Source organism: Urocitellus parryii, chromosome 5, assembly GCF_045843805.1.
Source record: "Urocitellus parryii isolate mUroPar1 chromosome 5, mUroPar1.hap1, whole genome shotgun sequence".
Lineage (NCBI taxonomy): Eukaryota > Metazoa > Chordata > Mammalia > Rodentia > Sciuridae > Urocitellus > Urocitellus parryii.
In genome coordinates this window covers 203,081,307-203,108,190 of record NC_135535.1, presented here as the reverse complement: position 1 = coordinate 203,108,190, position 26,884 = coordinate 203,081,307, and the positions used below count along the sequence as shown (strand labels likewise).

Here is a 26,884-nt window from a genome sequence, read left to right as displayed (position 1 = left end):
AATGACCACAGGCCAGTCTTGCTGGCAGCTGCCTGGTGACCGCATTCTGCTTGGGGAAGGTTCTGTGCCTGGGGACAGGGGACTGAGAGCTAGAGTCCCCCACGTCCTCTTCACTGATGTCACCTTCAGTGTGGAGCTTTCTGAGGAGCCTCACCCCAGTTGTGCCCAGGATCTACCCGGGGCAGCTGCCCAGGAGGGGCATTCAGGCCAGGATTAACAGGTGTCTTGAGAAGGAGGCCCCCGCAGACAGCAAGCTCCGTGCTGAGCTGGGTTCTGAGTCTACCTGTTGGGGACTCACCTCTAGGCTTCAGGTGGGCGTGGACCACCCATCTTCTCTGCAGCCGCTTCAAGCTCCACCCCACGGGCTCATCCCCCCCCACTTTCCACCACACAGATACTCAGTGCTAGACAGACGTGGGACAGGACCCAGGGGAAAGTCTGCCCTGGAGGGAGGGGCCTGCCCTTTGATCTAGACCTGCTAGTGTGGGGAGAGGGGAGGGGTCCTCCCAGAAAAAGTCACGAACCCGTTCTGCCCACGAACTATCTAGAAGGAAAAAGTCCTCACCAGAGCAGATGGCCCCGGCGTCCTTCTCATGGCCACAGTCGTGCGTGAACCAGCTGTTGTGGGCGCACTGGGCCAGGCGGCTCTCCGTGCCAACGCAGCGCACATTGTCCAGCAGGATCTTTCCAAAGCCTGGGCCAAAATGGGAGCCGAGAGGGGCAGATACGGCCTGGCCACACCCAAGCTGTCTGCACACCACCTGCGCTTCCGGCAAGCCCCAGCCTTCGTCACAGACCGTCCCCCAGGTGCCCTGGTAGGAAACCTCTACCCGTCCAGAGCATCTTCCTGTGCCGTTAACCAGCCTCAGCTTAGGCCAGTCTTCTGTGGAGACGAAAATAAGAGGAAGTGTTGGAAACTTACCTTTTGAACTCGCCCTGTTTGCTTGGCTTACAAATCAAGGTGAGCCCTTCAGTCATCCTAGGTGAGCAGGCCACGGCCAGACAGAAGATTTGACAATCTCGCCACAACACAAGGTGCTGTCAGTCACTAAACAAAGCAGATCAAGTGGCAGACAGCATTTTCTCCTGCATGGGGCTTCGCAACTTGATGTCAGCCGGGGGGACAGGAACATTTAGGAAAATGTTTTTTCTATTCAATGAATTAAATTAAATGGTATATTCCAAAAAAATGAAATATTCTGGAGCAGTCAAAAGCAGTCTCTCTCTCTCTCTCTCTCTCTCTCTCACATACACACACACACACACACACACACACACCACACAACAAAAAGGATTGACCTAAAAAATATAATGCATGATATAGAGAGACTAATATAATTTGTGTGAAAGAAAAAACACAAAATAACGTGTATGGAAAGCATTAATTCATATTTGTGAGATTTTAAAAAGAAGGATATATGCAAAATGCAAGACAGCATTTGTCTATGAGGAAGGAGAGAGGAGAGGCAGATTGGAGGTATTGAGAGTTCCATATTTTTTTAAATTGTTTTATTTGTTCCAATCAGTTATACATGACAACAGAATGCATTTTGACACATCATACATAAATGGAGTAGAACTTCTCATTCATCTGGTTGTACATGATGTGAATCACACTGGTTGTGTAATCATATATGCACATAGGGTAATAATCTCTGATTCATTCTCTAACCCGTCTACCCCCATACCCTCTCCCCTCCCTTCACTCCCCTCTGCCTAATCCAAAGTACCTTTTTTAATCTTTAAAAATTGTTACGTTTTCAGGGCTGGAATAGAACCTGGGCCTTGAACATGCTGGACAAGCACCTACCATGACATGCATCCCCAGCCCTGGGGGAGTTTGTATCGTTTCCTTTCTTGATACGAATGGAAAACCAGCAGGACAAAATGTAAGCTTTGGTCCTGTTAGGTAAGGGCGCTATGGTTACCTGCTCTTATTTTTGTGTTTTTTGATGTTTCCCTGGTGTAGCAGGAATGCAGAGATGAGCAGATGCCAAAGCTGTGGGTAGGACCAACTCATCAGCCCAGGTCTGGAGGTTGGTGGCCCTCCTCCCCTCCCTACGGAGCTCTCCCTGCACCCTCAGTGGCCTCCTTCCTGGTTATGACCCCTCTCTGTAGTTCACAAGAGCAGTGGCTGGTCCCTGGGGAAGGCTGCTTACCTGGGGGACCTAGCGCTGGTATATAGGCTCTGCGATCGGCAGGGGCTGGGTCGGCCACAGGTAGAACTGGAATGATGTGGAAATGGCGGTTAGTAAGGACCAAAGTCCCTTTCCTGAGACAGACACAGGACACATCAGAAAAGGACTCAACTAGCAGCTGGGGAAGAGCCCCCTGGGCCACACCTTAACCCAAATATCTGCACTGGCCAGATTTCTGATGAGCTGGAGCTAAGGTCAGGGAGCTGACAGAGAGCTCCCAAGCCAGAACCTGCTGCTCGATGCCTTCACCCCGTTAGCCCTGCATTAGCAATAGGTTCTGCAAGAGGGTGCTTGGCAGTAGCAAGATAAGTCACTGAAGAATTTGGCAGAAGTAGCCGGGCATGGTGGCACACTTCTGTAATCCCAACAGCTCGGGAGGGTGAGGCAGGACTATCATGAGTTCAAAGCCAGCCTCAGCAATGGTGAGGCACAAAGCAACTCAGAGAGACCCTGTCTCAAAATAAAATACAAAATAGGGTGGGGATGCAGCTCAGTGATTGAATGCCTCTGAGTCCAATCTCCAGTACCAAAAAAAAAAAAAAAAAAAAGGAATTGGGCAGAAGTTGTAAAATTCATAACATTCACAAGGAAGCTGATTGTCCTTGATGAGCCCCCAGAGGATGTTGTACAGCCCAGTGATCCATTTGCCTGCATATCCACCTGGATGATGAGGCTGAGCCACAACAAGACCCACCATGGGGTCGCTGCTCTCACCTGATAAGACAGTTGGCAGCTTTCCATTGTCTGCTCAGAGGGAAACATAAAAAGTATATATTTGTCAGAGGCATCTGGCTTTCTGGCTTTGTTAGTTTGCTCATGTGTGAAATACCCACACTTTCCTCTGAGGAGACAGAGTTGTACAGATGGGGCTATTGGCATTGCTCAGAGCGAAGCCTGTGGCTCTCAAGTGCAGGCATCTGCGACACCTTTGGCCAAGAGCAAAGCTGCTCTGAGAGGAGTCACATGCCCAGTGCACACATGTCATTTGTTCAGTGCCTAGAATGTGCCCAGTGCTGTGGCAGGTGCCAAGGATACAGTGATGAGCAGGACAGGTGGCACGCTCGCCTCCTGGGTCAAAGTCTGGAGCTGCAGGTGACACTGGGTGTCACACGTTCTCCCTGATCCCTTGGCAGTGAGAATCAGCTCTTCCTTTTAGGGGGTTGACCTGCTGCATGTGGCATTGACAATGCATCACACCAGCTTTGGGGAACTCACTGACCTACCTGATGACGTGGCTGGGTGGTCCACATCTTCTGGGACGGTGGCGGTTGACACAGCTGTTGAGAAAGAACACGAGGAAAGTGGCTCCTGGAATTCAGGATCGAAGAGAAAGACGAGGGCCCTCTTCATGGGCCTCACGTCCCCAGGAGAGTTCGATTCCCTCTTTACAAGCAAAATGGAGAACTTTAAAAGGAACCAGCAGCTGTGAAAACGTGCCAGGTGTCAAAGCACCGTCACATATTGATTCCAGATTTATGAAACATCCAGAATAGGTAAAAACACAGAGGGAGAAAGCAGGCTGGTGACTGCTCGTCTGGGGGACCAGTGGGAGGAGCAGCAGCGCCACGTCTCTTCACGCACTCTGCAGCCCGGGAGCAGAAGCCCAGTGCACAGGACACACCAGGGGGCCGAAGACCCCTTGCTTAGCGCAGACGGCGCTGCAGGCTCTCCGCCATGTGTGCTAGGTGGATTCGCATCTGTGCGATTATTCATTTAATAAGCATTGAATGCCCCGCAGGGAGCAGACACACAGACACTGTTCTTGAGATGCCGTGTGCCTGGTGTGTGTGTGTGTGTGTGTGTGTGTGTGTGTGTGTGTGTGTCTAGGGCTGAGGACAAAGTCAAAGGTGAGAAACATCTGGATTCTGCCGCAAGAAGCTGACAACGGTCTTTGGGGAAACGACGGATCCTATGTGACTGTCTGAGACAGGAACAAGAGTTAAAAGTGAGGGCAACTCAGAGCTGTGCCACCTTCTATGCAACCACACAAGCGTCTGGGAGAAGGAAGTGCAAGAGTGAGAAAGGGAAACGCAGGCTCCGGCCACACAACCGCCCACTCAGCTCTCCTGGTCACACGTGGGTCCTCTTGGTTTCTGAATAGGGAACGCGCCTCGTCACCTGCTCAGTGGGTCACAGGATTTTAACGTGGCTCAGGGAGTTTAGGAAACTTTAGCGACTGGGCTCTAGGACTCTCATGTCCCATGGTTTGTGTTATTGTCCATCAACCTTAGGGACAATACCCAACCTAGTTGAGCAGGATTCTGTCTATTTGGAAATGGAGATTACCCTCATCTGCTGTTGGAAGAATTAGATAAGAAATCAACACACTGCATTTAACACAGTGATTATAGTGGCATAACACGAAGGTTTTTAATGGAAATTAAGCCAGAGTTTTGTATGTAGCTTAAATTTTTTTGGTAACTACCTTTTAAAAAGGGAAAAAAACAAATGAAATTAGTTTTGATAATACATCTTAATTCAATATACCAAAAAATTATCATTTCAATATGTAATAGATATAAAAATGTCAATGAACAATTTCACATTCTTTTTATAGTTCTAAGTTTTTTTTTAAACAACCATACTGAGGTGTAATTGATATACCAAAACCCTACAGATGTTTAATGTACACAATTTGTTGGATCTGGACACAGGTATATAAATGTGGTGCCGTCACCATAATCAAGGAAATACACATACCCTTCTCCAGGTTTCCATGTATTTCTTCTGTCTATGTAGTAAGAACACTTACTGGGATAGACCCCCTTAGCAAATCTCTAAGTGCAGGAGATAGATAGGCTATGGGCACTATTGACCGCAGTTTTCTAGCACTTATGCATCTTGCATGGCTGAAGCTTCACGCCATTGAGTAGCAGCTGCCCATTGCCCTCAGAATTCGAAAGATACCGTGTGTATCTGACCCACGCAGCACATCTCCTTTCCCACTTGTGCTCAGAAGCCACATGAATGCTGCAGGCAGCAGGCTTACTGAAGATTGTCATTGGCGTGGTCAGACCGTGGATTATACAATGGTTTAATTGAAATGTCAGCTGTTACAGATGGGGGAGGAGTGGAGATAGCATTAACTAGCACAAGGATAAAGTGAACATGGACTGTAATGGTGACCACTGCTCACCCTGACCAGGGAGGACTGTGCCTTCTCCACGTGACTCACCTGTTTGGGAAAATAACTAAATCTTACCCTGTTGGACGTTTCCTAGACATTAGGTGGAGGCTCTACTTTATTTCTTAAGTTCAAAATAACTAAGTCAATTCCCTTTTTCTACATATACACCAACCTCTTTTCTTCTTACCCTTTGCATTTGAGAAAGCATGTGAAAGGAGAAACCTTGAGTTACCATGTTCTTTGACTGTAAAATTATAGATAATCAAATATAAGGTGAATCTGGACAGTGAAATGCAGATCATCTCATCCCTTTTTTCTCAAGTCACCCAATCTTGAATGAAGCACTACTGGTACCTAGTGACGGTGGCAAAACCACTACCTGCAACTGAGGAGCTATGGTAGAAATGGAAATGGCAGGGTGGGAGGGTCCTACCTGGTGATGTTGGACTTGCAGCAGTTAGAGGAGGAAGCTGCGTTGAGAGGGCAACAGGTAGAACTGGAAGAAAGAAACACCTGTTAACAGTAAGTTACTGCTTACAGCCACTGGAGGGAGGTGTGGCTCCCAGGGCTCCCGGTGACTTCACTAGATGTAGTTTGTCTCCACTCCAAAGTGACCACACATAAGCAATGGAAATGCCAAGCCACCTCTTAGCCACTGGACTCAGTATTCTCCATCCCTTCTCTGCCAGACATGGAATCCAAGGGCAGGTGTTCAGTGCTTTGTGGTAAGGATCATGTGCTTTGGGTATTAGTATTCTCCCTGACTGTCAGCCCGATGGCCTGGCCTTCAGGGTCCCCTGACCTTTCTATCTGCTTGTTCTGCTTATTTGACTTCTGCGCCTGTTGCATCACTGACGTTTCTGATTAGTAGGTGTTGCTCTGTTTGTAGGTGTAGTACTATTTGCAATTGCTGTTCCAGTTTGTAGGTGTTGCAGTTTCTAAGTGTTGAATTGTTGTAGGTGTTTCACTCTTTTACGGATGTGGCACCGTCTGTAAGTGTCGAACTGATTATGGTTATTGCACTATTTTGTACATGGTGCACAGTTGTGGGAGGAGTACAGTTGGTAGGTAGGGCACTGTGTGAAGGCAACCCGGGGTTTGTAGGTGGTGCACTGTTGGCAGGCGCTCGCCTTCTCTCCTGTGCTCCAGACTGTCCCCATGTCATATCTGGCCATGGGAGTTACTTACACTCCCAAAACCCAATCCCTTGCCTTATTTGGGTTGAACGTTCTCCCCAATAAATAGAGGATTTTCAGGTGGCTCCTCTTTCTTTCCAGCAGACCCTCAAGGTCGAGAGCCGTCCCTGATTCCTATAAGCAAAAGGTATTTCTGTGTGTTGAGTGCTTCCTTCACTGTTTTCTTAAGTTATTGGTGCAGCCAGCTCTTGTGAACCCAGCTCCGGTCGCCAGCTCGGTTAGCTGGCGGTATTGTCCCACACCTTTCTTCTCTCTGCTTGCTGTTTGGGCCATCATATTTCAATGTGTGACTTTAGTGATGTGTCCATTTCTGAGCCATACCAACTACGAGACTATTTTCCATATAAAAATGTGGTAAGCAAAATGTCACCCCTCCCCCAAGCATGTCCACATCCTAATCCCAGATTCTGTGAATACACCAGGTTACAGGACAAAGGGCATTTCTGTTACAGATGAAATAAGGCTGCTCATCAGTGCCTTAAATTGGGAAGATGATCCTGATTACCCAGGGGGCTTAATGTAACAAGGCCCTTCAGAAGGGGGAGGCAGGAGAGAGAGATTAGAAGGCACTAAGATTCTGGCTTTGATGATGAAAGATTTTGCCAAGGAATGTAAGGGCTGGTAAAAACTGGAAAAGTCAGGGAATGACTCCTCCTTTTCCAGAGATTCCATAATGAGCACAGTCAGCGACAACTTGCTCATTGCAAGACCCATTTTGGATTTCTGATATCTAGAACAAGACAATAAAGCATGTGTTGTTTAACTATGGAGTTTTGGCAATTTGTTCTAGCAGTGACGGAAAGCTCATCCAATAATCAAACATAAATGCAATCAAATAATTGTTCCTTTGGAGACAAATTAAAATGTGTCATTTATAAAAAATGAGAGAGTTTCTCAGAGCAGTTGGTTACATGCATGCTTAAAGATAATCATAAAACTTATGTTCTGAATAATTTCCAGTATTTTTTAAACAAGTATTGTTATCTCTATTTTTTACAGTTGATAGTTAATTCTGTTCAACAATTTAAATCATGTCTTTGAAAAGATACTAAGAATGGTAAATAAGTGATAAATCCAATATTCCCTTCATCTTTCTAATCCTGCAGTCTTCCTGATGGATATAATTAATGGAATGGAAACATTTTAAGAATAACCTAAACCAGGAGTCGTGGGAAATCTTTCCTGCAATTATATTGAAAGAAAGGACTCAACCCATATTGCTTTACTGATTTACCTATCCACCTGCCTAAAAGCTATCATCTTTATGTTTTTGAAGGACATTAGTGACTCTACCAGAATGATGCCCTGGACATAATTCCTAATTATAAGAGGGAGGTTCTGATGAGTCATTCAGTGAAAGTGTTCTACAGCCACTCTTTCTTCTCCTTTCTGTATTTCGATGGTGAAACAGACACATCCACAGGGAAAACAGCACAAAAAAATATTTCTCTTACCTGATAATACAGTTGCTGAATTTCCATCACCTATTGGTGCAAATTAATTGAAACATAAGTTATTTAATGGAGTTGAATAACTTTTCCTTTATCTACATAATGGCTTTCAATAAATCTTTAATATGACAGGTTTAAAATACAAAATGTAAAATACAGTCAATTCCTGCTGAAACACGGCTCTGAACTTAACAAGCTCTCAGAAATATTTGCTGAGTTGATTGATTTGAAGACACTGTAGGGATAAAACCTGAACACACGATACCAGCAGGCAGCTGGAATGCAGGCAGCTGAGAACAAGCTACCCTCCATAGGAACACAATGACCAGACTGTGGAACCGGCCTAGACGTCCACCAACAAAAGAACGGCTGAAGAAAATGAGGTATACATTCCCATGGAGTTTTAGTCAACCATAGAGAAAAATGAAATCATGTCATTTGCAGGAAAATGGATGGAACTAGAGACCATCATGTTCAGCAAAATATGCCAAACTCAGGTCAAGGGTCATGTGGAGGCTAGAGAGGAAAATGGCAAAGAAAGATGTGTCTGGGGAGGGTATCTCATGAAAATCAAAGGATGATGGTACAGTAGAGAAAAGGAACCAGAGGGAGGGGAAAGAGGAGGCAAGGGGAAATACCGGGGAACAGTAGGGGCCAAATCATATGGTTCTGTGGTGTGCAGGTGTGGATATGTAAAGACAGATCCCACCATTGTGTGCAATCACAAGGGCAAGAAGTATGGAAAACATCAAGTTCAAAATATAATGCCCTTAATACACCTAATCTATTGAGCTTCGTAGTTAGCCACTCAGTACACTCTACCGTGTCATATTAAAGATTTATTGAAAGTGCCCGGTGCTTCCCCCTTGTGATCCCAGTGGGACTGGGAGCTGCAGCTCACCAGGGAAAGATCAAATTCAAAATTCAAAGCAGTCTCTATCCAATGCATATTACTTTTGTACAATAGCAAAGTAAAAAGATCATGTCGAACCATCATAAGTATGTATATTATTATAATTATGTTGCATATAATGTGTTATCACATATGATAGTTATATAAGAGTAGTGAGTGCATAAATGAAAGGGAAATAAGCAGAAAAATGACCAACTGACCAACAAAACCCTTTGCTAACTACTAGAATTTGAAGGGAGGGAACCCCCCGACACACACACCCTACAGTATAATGAACCCTCCTTGCTGGTGAGCACCATCTTCCCGAAGGAAGCGTCAGCCTTTGTGAAGGAGGACCACTGAGTCTTTGATGACTAGTACATTGTTTCCAACAGCCACACTGTACAAATGTCTACTTTTAAATTCAGTAAATATGTACTTCAAACACATTAAATACCAAGCACTGCCCTGGGCTCTGAGCTGAAAAGCTCTGCATGGTTCCTGCTCTCACTCAACCCACACCCTGGAGAGAAGGCCAAGGGCATCCGGGATGAGCCAGGGAGCCAAGGAAAATACAAAGCCAGGGGCAGGCGGAAGAGAAAACCTGCAGGGTGACCAGTCCGCCGGTGACCGGACAGGGAAAGGGCTGGCTGCACCCTCAGGGAACCCTCTCTGAGGGAGGGGCATTTTAGCTGAGACTTGATGAAGAGAAGCACCCCCCACCCCACTCCCCCGCTGCAAGAAAAAAATCTGGGAGGGAAGATACACATTTTGAACAGAGGGAAGAGCCCCTACACGGGCCCAAGGCAAAGTGCTTTTTTTCAAAGGCTGGAAAGAAGATCAGAGGAAGGCCCTGTGCAAGACGAGGTCACACCTCTGACCCAGAGGTCAGAGATGTACATGCACAGGATCAGGTCACAGGAGGACGGTGTCACTGGTTGGACACCGCTCTAAACACAATGGACAGGGTTTGAGTGAGGGCGGATGATCTGATTTACAGTTCACCAGCCAGGTCTAGAACAGAATGACCATTTAGAAAATCGTTGCCATCATCCAGATGAAGGATGAGCGGGCTTTGGGTGATGGCAGTGACGTGGGGTGGGGAGATGCTAAGGGGTTAGCGTCTATTGAGAAAGTAGGGACAGAGAATTTCCTGACGCATTGGTGGTGTGGAGTGAGGGAGGAGGAGGAACCAGGCTGGCTCTCGTTTCTTCTGGCTTGAGACACTGACTGAACAGGAGGAATCTGCTCTTCTTTAGCATCAGGTCTGTAAGCATGAGGGTACCCAGCATGTAGCAGACCAGCTGCATCCAGGCTCTCTGCACGGTTTGGGGCAAGCAGGTGGATTTTTGTGTGTGTGTGAGATTCCATTTTGTCATCCGTGAAAGGGGGATTATAAAAGTGCCTACTCCACCAGGGTCTTGTGAAAATTTTAAAAGCCATGCAGGCCAAGTGTTTAGAATTAATTCACAAGGGTTGAGGTCAGGACATTACGGCCTGTGGTTCAAGGGTAACTCAGTGCCCATCTTTGTAGGGAAATCTTACGGGACACAGACAAGCCCATGAGTTTATGAATTGCTACGGCTGCTATCATGCCCAAAGGGTCTGCCCAAAGCCATGCACCAGCTGACCCCTGCGCCCAAATATTATTTATTATGTGGCTTTTAAAGGAAGAGGTTTCCTGTACCCTGAATTAGAGAATTAAACAACTAGTATCTATGCAGTAAAGTTCTCAGGTCAATACCTGGAAGATAAAAACATCAATAAGTTTGACTCTTGTCATCCTTCCACATCTGTGATCTCATTCAACCCAGATGGGCCTCTGTGAAGTGGTGTTTTTACCTCCATCTTTAAAAAAGAGCATAATGACTTGCCTGTGGTCACACTCAATAAGTGGCAGAAATGAAACTCAAATTCTGGCCTTTTACTGCCAAGTCTTTCATTTTTCCCTCACCCCAAAGCTTGGCCTTGGCTGGTACTCAGGCCTGTCTTGAACATGTCCCCAGTGGGCTACTAACTGCAGGACTCACTGGCTTTCTAATACACCAGGAAACCGAAGTCATTATGTACAAAATATGTAATACATTCTCCCTTCCAATTTTGGTTCAATCATCATCATCATCATCATCATCATCATCATCATCCCTTTTGGTTTTAAACCAAAGGGAAAATTTGTACAGAAAAAGGATGTAAAAAGGCCATCCATCATAAAACACTTCCTACCTTGGGGCATTGGCAGTGGTTCCTCGGCATGCTCTGAAGAAAGAGGCATTGAGAATTCCGTCATGGTTAGGACAGCAAGGAGCTACCCGGAGTCAGGTGACATCCCTCCCCCTGCCACCCGAGTTCCACAGAGCGAGAAAGAACGTGGCTAAATGTGAACAATTTACCACGATTTCCCCCTAACATGGTGGTGGGAATTATGCTTTTAGCAGCGTCATAGCAATACTAGGGAATGGCTGGAACTCTCCTGACTGAAATAAAAGTGAAGCTAATTACTTGGGAGGAAATGACCAACAGCATTCTTGACTTAATGGTAGAATCATCTTAATGGCCCAGGAAATCAGAAATGGTGAACAATGACCATCCTGGTGTGGCCATCTGCTCCTTCTCACCACATACGCCTTTATTATCTTCTCCCTGCCTGCCGGGGTGGCTAACGTAATGGAAACTGTGGGCCCATAAAGCAATCGCATGAACTCACCTGAGGTAGGCTCTATATAGTCAGTCTCTGTTGATAGGTAGGAAAAAAAAAAAACAGATCTACTTTAGAAAAGGGTAGTTATTTTTAGAAATATTTCAATTAAAAATTGATTTTGAAATGAAAAATATAACTCTCCAAAATAAAATTGTTGACTCTCTCTGCCTTAATTCAGGTGACTTTAATTAAACATTGAATGCAAAAATGGTTATTAGCACAGTGTGTCTAATGGTGTGTGTTGGACCAATTGTGGCTGCACGATATCTGCTGGGCTAACTCAATTGCCCCCCAAAAGAGGCAAATGCCCTATTCACCTATAAAACAGTTCAGTGGAACCAGGTGACCTTGAAGAATATGCTCCCTTGATGGAATTCTAAACAACACTCCAACTAAAATTTTAAAAATCAAAGCAGGGGACAAAAACTAAATGAAAAACAAACCAGCACGAACACACACACACACACACACACACACACACACACACACACACACACCAGTGTTTGCATTGACTCAGAAGCTAATTTATTACTTGAGTATCAATGTAGGAGCAGTCTTTCTGGTTGAATGCAATTGGAAATTGGAAATGGTGGCAAGTGACCGCATTCACTGCTCTAGACACAATAATCGCCTTCCTCTCCTGCGTTGGCACACAGATGCGTGTCTTGAGCAATGGTATTGTACTGAAAATCAGCCACATGCTGTTGGAGATGTGTTTGTTACCTCTAGATCAGCAGTTCTGGGTTGGGGGCAATTGCTCCCCAAAGGAACATTTGGAAATGTAGGAAGACACTTTGGGGTATCCCACTGGAACGAGAGCACTATGTCATTTGGTGGGTAGAGGTGAGGAATGCACAGGAAAGCCCACCCACCACAGAGGAGGCCCTGGCCCCTGTGTGCATAGTGCTGAGGCTGAGACTGGTCAAGACAGACTTGATGATTATTCTTTGGTCAAAGACTCATGACTGACAATAACTGGTGTAAGCTCACAATCAACAGGACACACTAAGAACTATTCTAATTTACATAGGCTTCACCTTTATCACCTTTATTAGACTGAAAACTTTTAGGAGGAAAAGCCTTTATCTCAGGGCTGGGGATGTGGCTCAGTGGTGGAGCTCCCAGGCAGCATGTGTGGGGTCCTGGATCCAACCTCCAGAACCAGAAAACAAACAAACAAACAAACAAACAAACAAAAACCCTTATCTCTTGCTCACTGTGGTGTCCTGGCAAAAGGGAGAACACACTCGGCTAGTGATTTACCTCCCTGTTGATGTAGACTGTCTTTTCACCAGAAGTTTTCACATCTAGTCCTTATAATGGAATCCTCAATTGCTTTCATTATTTTTCTCTGCATAAAATCAATTTCAACATCTTGTGGCTAATATTTTTCTGAGCTCACATCAAAGTGCAAAATAACCACCATCTCCTGGTGGCCCACAACACGGTAGGCTGGTCCCTGGCTGGCCCATGGCCACATGGGTGCACGATTACCACTGGGGTAGTGAAGGTGCAGCCAGATAATGAGATGTGCACTTTGGAGGCAGCGGTGCCATTACCTGTGCAGATGACACTGGCGTCTTCTCCAGGGCCACAGTTATGCAGATGCCAGCCGGCATGTGGACACTGTCCCAGAAAACTCTCTTTTCCAGTACAGTCCACATCATCCAGCAGAAACTCGCCTTTGCCTTCACCAAATTGTGCCTCAATGGGGGCTGCAAGGGCGGGTCCGCAGCTCAGCTGCTGGCACACCACTTGGGCTTCATTGAGGTCCCACCGGTCATCGCAGACCCTGCCCCACTGGCCACGGTAGAAAACTTCCACTCTCCCAGAGCATCTGCCTGATCCATTCATGAGTCGCAACTGTGGCCAGTCTTTTGAAGATGCAAAAATATTGCATTTTAGGAGAAGGAACATATTCTGCATGAACCCATGTGCATTTAGTGTGCCTATGCTGAGTCACAGTGCCTAGCACTGTGGACCCTGTGTTTAAGAGAACAAGCCTGATCCTCGCTGTCAAAGAGATGGGAATCTAGTTTGACAGTCTGCAGTGGTTGTCACGTTAATCTAAAATTAAGTGGAGATTTGCAACTACACCAAGTCTGGGAGGCGAAGGAGGGAGGATGTCTATTGTGTTTTAAGGATGTCCATAATGGGGTGTGGGGGATACCTTTCTAAGAGGTGACTGTGGGCCCAGGGCCTTGAGAGGGATAGGAAAGAGTTAAGGGGACAAAGAGAAACACAGGGGAGGACAGTCTTCCTCAGTTCATTACACAAAACAAATCAAAGCCCACAGAGTTTTACGAGGAGCTGAATTCACAGGGACCCTCAGTGAAATCATCCTGTTTGGCAGTATTTGCGCAGTTGGAGTCTACCGCCACTTAGAAGCACGTGACCCACCAAGCCACATCACACAAGGATGGGGGGAGAAAACCTTGACTCACCACCAGGGAACGGCGTTAAGATTTCAGCATCTAAGAGCAAAGAGAAATAAATAAGGTATCGTTGCCCGGCAGAATAGTGCACACAAGTTTGCTGGGCGAGTATCAGCATGTGTGTGGTGGAATCAATGTTGGGCTAACAACGTGCTTTGGGAAGTATATTCAGTAGGTTTTGATCAGGTGAGAAATTTATTATGCTTAAGCAGTGTGGAGTCATTTACAGCTTGCTTTTTAGAACTGGGTTGTTTGTGCAAATGTCCCTTCTGCCAGAAAGGCAAAAGGGTCCAGTGCTAATGGAATTGTACTCCTGTGGCGCTCACAGAGGGCCTTCAAGAAAGGAGAATTTTGGAGTATACTGGAGGACTCAGGTTAGTAAGAAAGCATAAGAGAGGATTGGAAGCTGTTTCTGCTAAAGTACTGACTCTTCGTTGGGGCCTGCAGATGCCAGTAGGTAACTCAAGGAAGGGTGGTGGCCTGGCAACTCTGCCTGCGTTCTGTATCTGGCCCTTGGCTGTGTGCTGGAGCCGGATTCTTGTTGACTTTGCTCGCAGGCATGCTATTCGTTTAAGGAGCGTTCGTGTAAACACTGGTGTTACAAGGTCCATTGCCCTAAATTTACCCAGCCTGTCTCATGCCCCTTCAAGACTGAGGACACCAAGATAAGAGTAACTGAGGTATTTTCAAGATTTGTAGGGACCTTCAACTGCCAGCTCTTTAGCCTTCTCTTCTAGACTCCTGGGTGGTGCCTGGTCAGTGCCCTACACCTTCCAGGAACAGCGCAGGCTTTCAGGCAGCTCATCTCAGGATAAGACTGTCCTCCAAAACAGAAGCAGTCATCTCATGGGAACTAAACTGTCCCCTTCGGGATCATAGGTCTCATAGCTCAACACACTGAGCAGCAAAGGGAGATTACATCCTCAGGGGTGCAGAGGAGGACTTCTCTGGAGCCACCTTGCAGAACCTGAACTGGGATATTGACACAGACTAAGACTTCTCAGTTTTCAGATCTCTTACCCCACCCCAATTCTTCCTCTATGTAAACCTGAAGTTCATATCAGTGCCACGAAGACAGGGCTGAGATGCTTGATCTGAATTTGCCTTCCAGGACAGCCATACTGATTAAAGTTCCCTTCCTGCTCTTCACCGGACTTCTTCCTTTTGGTTTTGGGGGCCAATGACCAGACCTAATCTGTTGGGACTCTCAGAATCAAGCCTCTGGCCTGGGACTCTGGAAACAAAAGAACACACTTTGCTCCATTAATCTCTGAATCTGCCAAAGGGACAGAGAGGAATGTTGTGTCCCGAGGCCACACTCACCGCCTTTCCAACACATTATCTGAAGTCAGGATTTTCTTTAGTCTAATCCGAGTTCGATGACATCTCTGAATGTTAATTTACTAAACCACATTCATATCCTCACTTCGCAATTTTCTAAAATACAGTTGGACAGGAACAAACCAGTTGGGAGAGAAAATATCTACTGCATGGTTAAAGGCAGGGGATCCCCTGCTCTTCCTTTCATTGGTCGAAAGGACTCGTGTCCCTTTGATCACATCCAATTGTTTGTCTCCTGCCCCTCCCCTGCCTCCTGCAGTGGGTTATGTTGGTTAACAGAGAGCGCTGGGGCATGTGTGGGTGCTCTGCTGAAGACATACTAAAGTGTGACTCTTACCAAAATCTTCCAAAGTTTCATGTTCATATTCTACGAAAAAGAAAAAAAAAAGTGGAATGTAACTTGAGTCGATGAGGAAAAATAATTCTGAAAGCCCCACAGGCTAAGCAGGTGCTTTCCTAAAGGGCTAATGCTACTTGATGGGAGTACCTAAAGCATTGTTTTCATATGAAAATAAATGTGGTTTTATTACAATTTGAAAGAGAAACTCCGAAGGGACTTTTATAGATAATGGGATTTCAAAGACAGTCTCTGCTTAGGGCAAGCAAACTTGGGCTCTGCTGTTTGGGGCATCTGTTTGAGAAATACCAGAACTGATTAATCTATTAACTGCAAAAATATACTCAGAACATACTCTCACGTCCTCTGAAGTTAGACATGTATTAGTAATTTGCTAACTGGACTGTTTCCTTCCAGGGAGCCTGGCCCAAGGAGATGCTGGGAGAGTGGCAGATCCTCCTTCTGGAGCCTGCCCAGGCTGCTTGGGGCACCTTTAGCCAGGTGAGGCAAGGCTGAGGACACCAGGAGGGGTTTTGGGATGTATGTGGCACAGTCAAACTCTAAGGCAGGGCCTGGGGTCCAGGAGGCTGGAGGGGCTGAAGGTGCAAGATGGTGAGAGGCCTTGGGAAGGCAGGGTTCATGGACTGCAGCGCTCCTCCACCCCCTGGGCCTGCTCCTACAACTGTGCTGTCTGCAGTAGGAAAGGGCCCAGCCAGGCAGGGCTCCTGACCCTGAAGTCACCAAGATGGGAGTCTGCTGCTTGGAATGGGAGCTGGCATGGGGAGGGAGCTATAAGCCCAGAGCAGGGTCATGTCATTTTGCTCACTGTTAGATCTCAAAGCCTTTTGCAATATATAGTGGTTGAGTGCTTAGGTCTCGGCCACTGGCTGAAGCCTCAGATCCTGCTTCCCTATATGTTGAATTCGGGAGGCTCAAGAAGAAGGCTGTCAACAGGAGTCAGCAGCTGGGGAGCAAAGAGGGGCCTTCCTCCTTTACCCCCTCCTCTTCCTCCTGCCTCTGCCCCCGCGCCTTCATCCAAAGTCAGCTAATCAGAGACACAGCTGTGCCATCTCTAGGAGGTTGATGACCTCAAAAAGCAGAAGGCGCAGGTACAGGGTCACTGGCAGCCTGCTCTCAGGCTGTGGACTGACAGGTTAATGGACCAGAATTAGCAGTACTCAGCCTCATGGCAGCCCGGGGAAGGCAACGTGATTATGGTTGTGACAATCATTCCCTTTTGGTTAGAAAAGGGCTGAGTGATTTGCAAAGAGCCACATTAAGGCAAGGAAAAGAGGGGTTAGGGGAGGGCCGCAGAGGGATACCCATGGGGGTGGCCCCACCGAGTCTGCGATTGGAAGGGCCCTGCCATTAATGCTCCCCTGTCACTGTCCTGAGATTCTTCATAATTCTTGAACAAGGGGACCCTCGTTTTCATCTTGCACTGGGACCCACAGATTATGTAGCCTGTCGTGTAGACCTGGGTCTTTTCATTTCAAATCTAGCGTTTTCTCTGGAGTAACTGAAGTTGGCTTCTCAAGCAGACAGAAGAGGACTGGGGTGACACAGGTGGCCAGCTGCTTCCTGAACACCACAGAGGGAAGCTTCCTGGGAGCGGCTTTCTTGGGAAGCTAGCTGAGGTCTCAAGCTGACGTGGTGAGGCACAAAGGCATTCTCTTGTGTTGGGGAGAAAGGAGGAGACTCAGGGGATGATACTGGACAAAGAGAAAAAAATCAACTCTCAGGAAAGATGGAAAGCGATTTACCGGAGCAGATGACACCAGTGTCCTCCCCGTGCCCACAGTTGTGGGTAAACCAGCCGGCATGGGAGCACTGGCCCAGGTGGGCCTCGGTCCCAGAACACTGCACATCGTCCAGAAGAATGGGGCCAGAGCCCTGGCCAAAGTAGGCCCCTCCAGGGGCGGAGACGGCCGTCCCGCAGCCCAGCTGCTGGCACACCACCTGCGCTGCCTTCTCATCCCACAGGTCATCGCACACCGTGCCCCACAAGCCTTCAAAGTACACCTCCACTCGGCCAGAGCACCTTCCAGAACCTTCCACGAGCTGCACAACAAGCCAGTCTTGGGGAGAAAGGTAGTCCCCGCCCCCACCTGAGTGTTTGTGAATGAAGTCATCTTCCCCACCACCTTCCCCGTCACCGCTGGCTCTGGCTAGACCACGCCCTGGACAACGGACATCTTCTTAAATTTCATAACTGCCTGTGGGCATCATTGTCCCCGTTTTACCACGGGAAGAAACAAGGTGACCATGGCATCAGCCTCCTGGAGTCTCACTGTTAGTGAGGGGCAGCAAGGGACCCCACGAGAGCTCCATAGGGTCCCCCTGTTTGGGTGGCATTGTCCATGGACCACTTGAGACCACGGCCTGGTGAGATGTCACAGGGCCTTGCTCTGCTCTTTTCAGAAGCACTTCATGCTGGACCCTCCCGCCTGCCCTGACAAGAACACCAGCTCTGGGCCCTGGATGGTTTAGCCTGGGACCTGTCGCGTGGATCTGGGCTCGCTCTGGCTTTGCTGTCCTCAGCCTCACATCAAGGGCGCCGTGCATTATTCCCAAAGACACTGCTGCCCTCACCTGCCGCCTGGACCTGCATTTCACCTCTCGGAGGACTTTGAGGTCCTCAGGGACCTTGGGGGCAGGCAAGGCCTGCTGGGCCAGTGGGTAGCAAGGTGCCAAGGGTGGGGCTCCCACGTGGTGGTCACAGGCATCCAAATTTGCTTATCAGCTCAGCCAGCAACTAGCTATGTGATTTGTGGGCCACCTGAGCTCTTTCCTCCATCTGTAAATAAGAAGGGCCCCTGCCTCACAGGGGATTTGTGAGGCAAGTACAGTAAAGTGCCTGGTGCTGAGGGAACACTTTGGAGCTGACAATTTTTTTAACTTCCATTCTAGAAACTGGTGATCAGATCCATCAAGGGACAGTTACCAATTCCCAACGCTCGCTGATACAGAGCCCTGGTTGGGTCCCTGCTGTCTCTCCTCTTTCCTGTGGCCACAGGACAGTGCTTTCAACGTGTGACCCTCACATGGCCCCTGTTGTGCACATCTTGGGGAGGCTTGTAAACAGGCAGAATCTGGAGGGTGCCCACATCTCAGAGCTGGGCCCAGGATTCTTCATGTTCAGTAAGACCTGGGGGTGATGCCCACACACCTCCCTCATATAAGAACACTTGAAATAGAGACCCATAAGTCAGGTTTGACCTATTAAAATCATGAAGGTAGATAAAGGTCTGATAGCATCCTGTCTTGTTAAGCAGAAATAAAACTGGGCTGTTCTTATTTCTGCTGAGCAGGAACCATCACTCCCCAGAGGCTTTTAAAGTATCTGTCCTAAAGGTCCTGCCCACCCTCATTCTGTCCTCCTGCAGGCCCAGGGGGCTGTCTGGCTGGGACTCACCTTGCTGCTCCACAGACGTGCCTTGGATGGGGCTTCCCTTAGGGTGTCCCTTCCCCAGCCTTCCTCCAGATCCTCTCGTGTCCCTCCTGTAGCAAACTGAGATGCACCAGCCTCATTAAGACCCAGCAGGGATGCTGACCACAGCCCGCCCCAACAGCAGCTTCCTGGCCAGCTGCAAACCCACGGACACTCAGGCTCAGCAGACCGGGGCCTGGAAATCTGAATTTTCAACAATCCAAGAGGTTGTCTGTACGGCCAAGTGTGGAACCCATGTTCCGCTGTTGCTTTACCTTAAGCTCTCGCCTTGGAGGATTCTTGTCCTACAGCTCTTGCTTTAATCAGGTAAGTTATGCCAACTATTTGCCAATAGTGCATTTTATTATGCAGCACAACAATTTTTATGGCTATCATTTTTGTATTTTCATTACACACTTTTTTTTTCTTTTCAGAGGCTATTTAACCTTAGTTAATTAATTTTATGTTAGCCTTGGTAAGAGAGGAGGTATTTATACTCAACATCACATAAACACAGCAGTCTTTTTTTTTTTTTTTTAAACTGGTTCCTGACTCTTCCTGGAGGGTGCAATAGCTGCCATATAACATTGTCATTACCTACAAATAAGTACTATCCTCCAAAAATGCCCCTTTGGTGTGGGTTTGTAACACGAATCCATTTGCCCTTCAGCTCACATGTCTGTCTCAGCCATTTCAAGGTGACCCCTTATTTGGCAGAACACCCAGGGCACAGGCCTGGGATGCTGTTCAGCATCTGCATGGATGTGCAACAGCCCATTTAATCCTGAGGTTACTGTTGGGGTGGCCCTGGCATGCCTCGTCACTGAACACAGCCCTAGGACATATTGAAGGCATCTAGAGCCTTTGATGTGTCCTAGGGGCCCACTCCACAGGTGCCCACTCCACAGGTGAGCGCCAGATCAGGCGGCACACAGTCCAGTGGCCAGATGCATGGTCTGGGCTGCAAGCAGGGGACAGACAGTAGCTCTCCCAGACCACGCAGCTGGCAAGAGACCAGGCTGGGATTTGGTTCCAGGCTCTAGACACTGGGCCACTGAGCCATCTGGCTCTCACGTGCTCCCCTGCCCCATTCCCCTCAGGACAGCGTCTCTGATTCTTCTCCTTCCACACCTCTCACATCCTGCCAGCATGTCAGAGTGATTCTGTCCAGTGTCTCTTTGACCCATTCCTTTGCATGAACAACTTTAGATCCCATGTCTACATTGAGCCTCAGCATTTCCAAAGCCCTTCCACACCCTTTGTCTCATTAGATTATCAGAGAAACCTGGCGTGTGCTACTCAGGCCTAGCAAGGTGACTTAGATTGCAGAATGTCACTCAAAAAAAAAAAAAAAAAATCCGAATCTGTATTGCTTTGCCTAAACCCACCCTAGCCGCCCTGAGCTAGGGTTTTTAAACATTTTGTGCCTGGACTACCCTCACCACTGTTTTGGCCAGTTTCATTAATGCAGTCTCTCCCCACCTCCACCAGGCCACCCATCTACTCATCTGAAAAAGCCACCGTCATATCATTTTGCTGCTATCATGGTGGGCGAAGACCAGAGTTCTTTTCCTGGATTCCAGAACCCTCTAAAATCAGCTCCCTGCTTCCTTTCCAGCTGCTCTCACGGGCAGACTGCTCTCTCTCCCTCAGAAGGAAGCTTGCCCTTCCCAGCTCCGGGACCCCTCTAGAGCTATTAAAATTCCTAGGAATGTCATAACCCTGCACACAGACATGGCATCCTGGCCATCCAGACAGGACGAATCTCAACTCAGAAACCTCTGTAGCATTTTCTAAGAATTCTCCCTAGTGAAAGCCCCACCTCCCCAAATCGTAACGTCCAGTTTGTTTAACCAACGTGGCTGAGCATCTTGGTGCCAAGTGCTAGGTGGTGTCTTGATAACTCAAGAGTCAAGACATGATCCAAGTCTTGGGAGATCAAGACGTGGTACCCACCAGCGAGCTTGTGTCTTGTCTCCGCAGCCCAGGTGGAGGGCCTTGGATGGACAGAGCGGACTGTCCTCCCAGCACAGGACCTGGATGGAATCGGACACTCCCTCATGGTCAGAGAGTGAATAATGGCACGGGATGTCAGAAGGCCTTGAAAACTGGGTTGGTTAAATTGAAGGATGTGGATAAGGCATGGCATGAAGAGGTGAGGAAGGGAAAGCAGGCCAGCGTCTGGCTGTGGACAGGGGAGGGCTGGGCAGGGGCTCAGAGCCGAGTGCGGCCTCCGATGTGGAAAGTCAATATTCCCTCAATCTTAAGAAGGGCGCAGCAGGACACAAGCACCCTGCACCCCAGCCTGAAGCCCCCACACCCCCAGGGCTGCCCAGCTCCTCCTGCGCAGGAAGGCCAGGCGGCCTGGGGGTGGGAATACCGTGTCCTACGTATTTGGTTTTGTAGGCCTGGGGGTGCTGATTGTAAGTGTGAGGTGAGAGCCCTGAACAAGGAAAGGTTTAAGACTAATTGATAACTCCACGAGGAGGTGGCATTGGGGACAGGGGGTGACAACAGTGCTTCTTTTGGCACCTGAAGGAGGGGGAAAGAATGGATGAAACAAGTTGGACCTGTTTGGGGAGTGTGTGAGTGTGAGTGTGATGAATGGGTAGAGTGAGAGTGTACGTGCGAGAGTGAGTGCAAAAGTGTGTGTGTGTGAGAGTGTGATTTATATGGGAGTGTGTGTGAGTATGTCAGTATATGTGTGAGTGTGTGAGTGCATGTGTGAGTGTGTGAGTACGGGCGTATGTGTGAGTGCTGGTCCTCAGTGCTGTCAGCAGGGCAGGGCGGTGGGACTCCCACCGAGTGAGTGACAGAGATACATGGGGCACAGCTGAGCACACCCAGGAGTTGCCATCTGACCTTGGCGGCAGGGCTGGAAGGCGGGTCTGAGGGAGCAGAGGCAGGGCAGAGAGGTATGTGGGTGTGGGTGTGGGGGCAGGAGACAGCCCCACCATGGAGCGTTGCTGGCTAATGGGGTTTTAGACTGTTTAGCAATTTAACTTGGATTGCGTTGATCAATAAATGCTGCCCCAGTTCGCAATCACATTCTGAGAAACAGCCTTTGTTTCTACAGTGGTCAACAAGTTGCCCTTTGTCCCCAGTTTTCATGTGAATTGTGCTAATATCAACCAAGCTGCAACCGTCTGCAAATTCCCCCAATCCCTTCCAGTATTGTGGGACCTGCAAGGACCTGCAGTGTGTCCCTGGGGTGGCTGTCCCTGGAAGGTCACACTGGCCTCATTATCTGTGAGGCTCTTATGCAATTGGCACCAGGAGCCTGACAAAGCCTACTGGGCCATATCATGTCACTAATCCTGAGCTCCCGGAAACTCAAGATCACCCCCACCAGAAACCCACAGGGTGACTGACACCTCCTGGGGAGAGCTGTGGGGAGAGTGTGGCATGGATGGGAGGTGGCAAAGGGCACCCAAGAACCAGGGAGAAAATGGCCCCCTGGAGAACGGAGACTTGCAAATGATGTCTACAAGATCAGCTGAGCCTCTGGAATATCCTAAGATCTGCAGCAGCTCTGGAAACCAACTCACAAGCTCACAATCCCCACTCCTGTTCTTTGAAAGGGTCTCATGGGCAGAGACCAGTCAAGGGTGTGACACGCTTGCTCATTGTTTTTCCATTCATTTACTTCAGCTGTGGGTGCAGAGCCCTTTACTGTGCAGGGGACGGTACGGAGGACTGGTCTCAGCAGAACAGCGGGTGCCCTTGCATGCTGCTGGCAGAAAGCTGGCGAGTTTCAGGGAAAGCAGAATAAGGCAGGGATGAGAAGGAGTGAACATTAGTGTACCTGGATGCCAAGTGCCCGCTCAGGCCATGCAGCCTTCACTGGGGCTGAGTTTTCCATTGGAACTTGGCATTTTGGTGGGATGGGAGGTGGGGGCCGAGGGCCTGGGATGGAGGCTGATCCTTGGTCCCAGGGGCCCACTCTCTGCCACTCCTGATATATTATCAGGTAGCTGTCCGAGGCAGCCTCAGGAGAATCCCTGAATTTGGGACCACTTTTTTTCAGAGCTTCCAGAAATCATTGAACTCATCAGACTTGGAATTCTCTCCATTTCCTACCGTGACATCTATCCTCAACCCTCTGGTCATTGATCCCAAACAGACTAAGCCACTGTCCAGTTCCTCTTTGCAAGAGCAGCTCAGGGCAGCTGTGGGGGCGGAGTTCACTGGGACTCCTTCTGGATTGGAGTCACATATACCACTCCCGGAGCAGCTCCCCTACAGCCAACACTTGGTCACTTGGAGCACTCAGCGCCGTCTTTGCCACAAGTTAACAAATACAATGAAGGTGAATTTTGAATTCTTTCAGAAATTTCCACAAGTTGTCATACTCCAGCAAGCCCCACTGGTTTCTAGGCTCACTTGGTAAAGGACAGATGTCCCCAGAGGACTTACCTGCATGTGTGGATTCACTGAGAAAAAAAAAAAATCCCTCCTGCTCTTTGTTTACTTGAAACTTATTACTGAAATACTGAAAGGGGAAAAATCTTGGTTTCAAAGGGGGAATGGAGACATTATGGTTAAATGTTATTCTCTGAAGCTGAGAGTCCCTGTTTTTATCTTGTCTTGGTTTAAGATACTCAGTTTGTAATATACCATGTCTATAGTAGCAGTTACTGTCGACTGAGCGTTTTCTGTCTGAAGCACTCTTCCAAGTATCTTACAGACATTATTTCATTAAGTCCCCTTTACAGTCCCAGGTATCAGACCTTTTTTCCATGGGAGAATATTCAGCATAGAGAGCTTGCAAACTTATCCAAGTTCACGGGACCGGAAGGGGCCCAATTAGGGTTTGAATGGCCAGCTCATATCCCTGAGTTCAGCACTCCCAGGACATACAGATGAGAAGGAGGCCCAAAAGGTTTAAGAAATCACTTAAATCCTTCTTAACACCCTGGTATAAATTAATAAATATATTTGAATATTGGACATAAATATATCCACACAATTACTTGCAGAATAAAAAAATGAATATAAACTTTAGGCCCAAACATTGTTCTATGACTGGTGAGTTATATTTCTTCTTTACAAATAGTTAAGAATTATATTCAAGCTATTTGTTGGTCAAGAATATTTTCTTTTTGTTGTTGTTGTTGTTGGTACATATGAGAAAATGAAGTAATAAAGAACTTTGAACCCCCCCCCCGAAACCACAAAATAATAATGAAATAATCAGAATTGTGCAGATATTTTAAATTAGTTCCAAATTAATATTTCCTTTAGAGAACTAGATGAGAAATATACATTAAAGTCAAGAATATTAAATTATCTAATCTAGTTTTAAGAGAAGGTACAGATTTCCAGATTAGAAGTTTTCATAAATCAACTCCAAATAATTTTACGAAATGTCAGTGTTTCAAGCTAAGATTTTTTTTTTTTACTTTACATTTTCCATCTCCACTCAGCAACAATAAGAAATCATGATTGCAATACCCCTTGTGTCAAATATCAATACAGAAGCCAAAGGACACTTGTAAAACCCATGCTGGATTGTCCCACAGCCAAGTATTCCTTCATTATATACTTTCCCCCAGAATCCTTATTGCTCTTATAAAAGGGCATTTTTACAAGAGCAATAAGCCCATTGTACAAGAGCAATAAGCCAGCCACTTGCTCACAGAAAGCAAAACTTACAGAAAATATCTGACCCAACTTCCCTAAAATTGATTATGACAATGGGTCATGGCTGCAGCAACATCTTATCACTGGCTGGGTGGCATTAAACAGAGCAAAAGCTCCCTGTGTCTGGACATCCCGCTTGCAACAAGGCACGAACGAAAGCACCTGGCGCCTTATCTGCAGTACCTGCTCCAGGTAGAATGACGGCTTGGAAGAGCAGCAGCCAAAGGAGGAAGGTGAGACTGCTCATGGTGGGAGGGCTTTCGGCTGCTGGAATCCTGGAGCTTCGGCTTTATATACTCTCCAGACGCCCTGGTGGGGGTGGGGCTGGCTGGGCAACTTGGTGCTCTTCTGTCTTGGACTGGCAGGTGTTCAGAGCAGGGGCCAATCACTAGCTTTGGCATTCCGTGGGTATTTGCTACGGGGAGAAAGGGGGATTCTGCCTGCTGGAGGCATTTCATGGAACAGTGGGAGTTGAAAGCAGAAGAAAAGGTCCACAGTGTGCTGGTGGCCGGCTGGCAGGTGGGACCCTCGAGCCCTCTGGGGGAGAGAGGCCACCAGCATCCCTAAATCCCTCTGAAGGCACCATTTCCTTCAGCATGTAGCTGTTCCCAGGGGGAAGAAGCGCTGAGATTCTATCCCTCTTCCAATGCCCACACCCTGCCTCTCCTCTTTTTGAAAATTTCCCCTTATTCCTCAACTGCAGATTTGCCCCATTTTCCAATTCCTTCACTCGCCCTGGGATGCCTCTTCATAGCACTCCATCCATCCTGCCTCAACTGCCTCTCCTAGTATTGTTGTGAGTCCGTCATTAGCTTGTGAAGTTCCTGAGGGCCTGACTTCTCTTTAGATAGTTCATGATCTCACTTAAATAATGCTTACGTATAACGTGCTTAGCATGTTGCCTTCTACTTAAATGTTTGTGAATCCCACTGTGCCATACCTAGGGATAGCTGATGTTTGTGAAATCAGTGCTCCCCGACAGGAGCGTTCTCTCTACTGGATCATTGGCTTGCAGTACAAATTATCCCATTATCGCAAGGAATTGCTCTCTGCTCTGAGTCTTGTGTATAACAAATGGGAGAGAGGATGCCCCTTCCAGAGCATATGTCTAGCTCCATATCCTGCGGATGAAACAGGGAAAAGGATGAGATGACCTAGTGGACGCCAGTCCAGGGGCTGTGAAGGGGTGGCAAGAAAGCCCTTTTCAGTCTGAATACGCTTACTTATTGAGACCACTGTGGTGGGTTGGTCACCATGTCCAATAGGAATGGCTTCTGGGCTACTATTGTAGGTGGAGTGCCCCAGACCAGCCAGGTCCACACCTGTTCATGAGGACAAACATCAGGCTGTGGGGGGAAGCGGGTGGGAGCTGGGACTTGCTCCCTACACTGTGATTGGGGGCAATTCACTTAGCTTCACTGAGATTTAGTTTCCTTGTCTAAAAAAGTGAGATCACACCATCTGCCCTGCTTAGTTTGGAGGGCTGCTGGGATGGTCAATTAGACATACATGAGACGTGTGCATTATTTAAGCAGGAAGATTTCTATCCTTCCATAGATGGCCTTATAGAGAGACTTTGAGTTTTCCTGACGGTCTTCAATGCAACTAAGTCATAGAATAAAGTCAGTCAAATTTGGCCACAGCTGAAAAATAATAGGCATCAAGAGAAGGGAATAGTACACAGTCGAAAATAACTGCAGCTAATACATTTCACAGAAAATGAATCTCTACGTTCCTATGAAGTCTCCTACCTCACTCCCCCCAGAGGGATTCATGGAATTAAGTCAAAAGAAGTCTGAATAGCTCACCCACTTCAGGCCTACTCTTGGTAAAGCCAGGTTTTCCCTCCCTTCTGCTAAGTCCCTGGGAGCAGGCTGTGGCCCTCGTGACCCTGCTACCTAGATCCTGCTGTTCACTCTGCCATCCATGAGATGCAGGGCCAGTCTGTCCTGTCCTTGGACTCAGCGGTCCTTCACACTGTGCTTGCTGCAGTGTCCTTGTCCTGGTGTGGTCCTAGCTGATCAACGCTTTCTTCAGCAGCTCTGGCCCTGACTACCCCACCCCCACACACACACTTTGGGGTCTCCGGCTCCTACTCTATTCAATGTTATAAAAATGTTATAATACTTTTCTTAC

The 26,884-nt window shown here is 47.7% G+C and overlaps 1 protein-coding gene across 1 annotated transcript in view; it reads right to left on the bottom strand.

Moving 5' to 3' along the window:
* The window catches only part of LOC113179549 (scavenger receptor cysteine-rich domain-containing protein DMBT1), an 87,819-nt gene extending 68,457 nt beyond the window's left edge, over positions 1 to 19,362 (bottom strand). The window contains exons 1-9 of the mRNA XM_077799130.1: positions 19,344 to 19,362; positions 19,091 to 19,186; positions 17,439 to 17,855; positions 13,122 to 13,277; positions 7,976 to 8,005; positions 5,759 to 5,821; positions 3,422 to 3,475; positions 2,160 to 2,225; positions 566 to 694 (exon numbers count right to left, since the gene is read on the bottom strand). Of these exons, the coding sequence (XP_077655256.1) occupies positions 566 to 694; positions 2,160 to 2,225; positions 3,422 to 3,475; positions 5,759 to 5,821; positions 7,976 to 8,005; positions 13,122 to 13,277; positions 17,439 to 17,855; positions 19,091 to 19,186; positions 19,344 to 19,362 (1,030 nt within the window). The remainder of the gene's footprint in view (positions 1 to 565; positions 695 to 2,159; positions 2,226 to 3,421; positions 3,476 to 5,758; positions 5,822 to 7,975; positions 8,006 to 13,121; positions 13,278 to 17,438; positions 17,856 to 19,090; positions 19,187 to 19,343) is intronic.
* Positions 19,363 to 26,884: the final 7,522 nt, after the last annotated feature.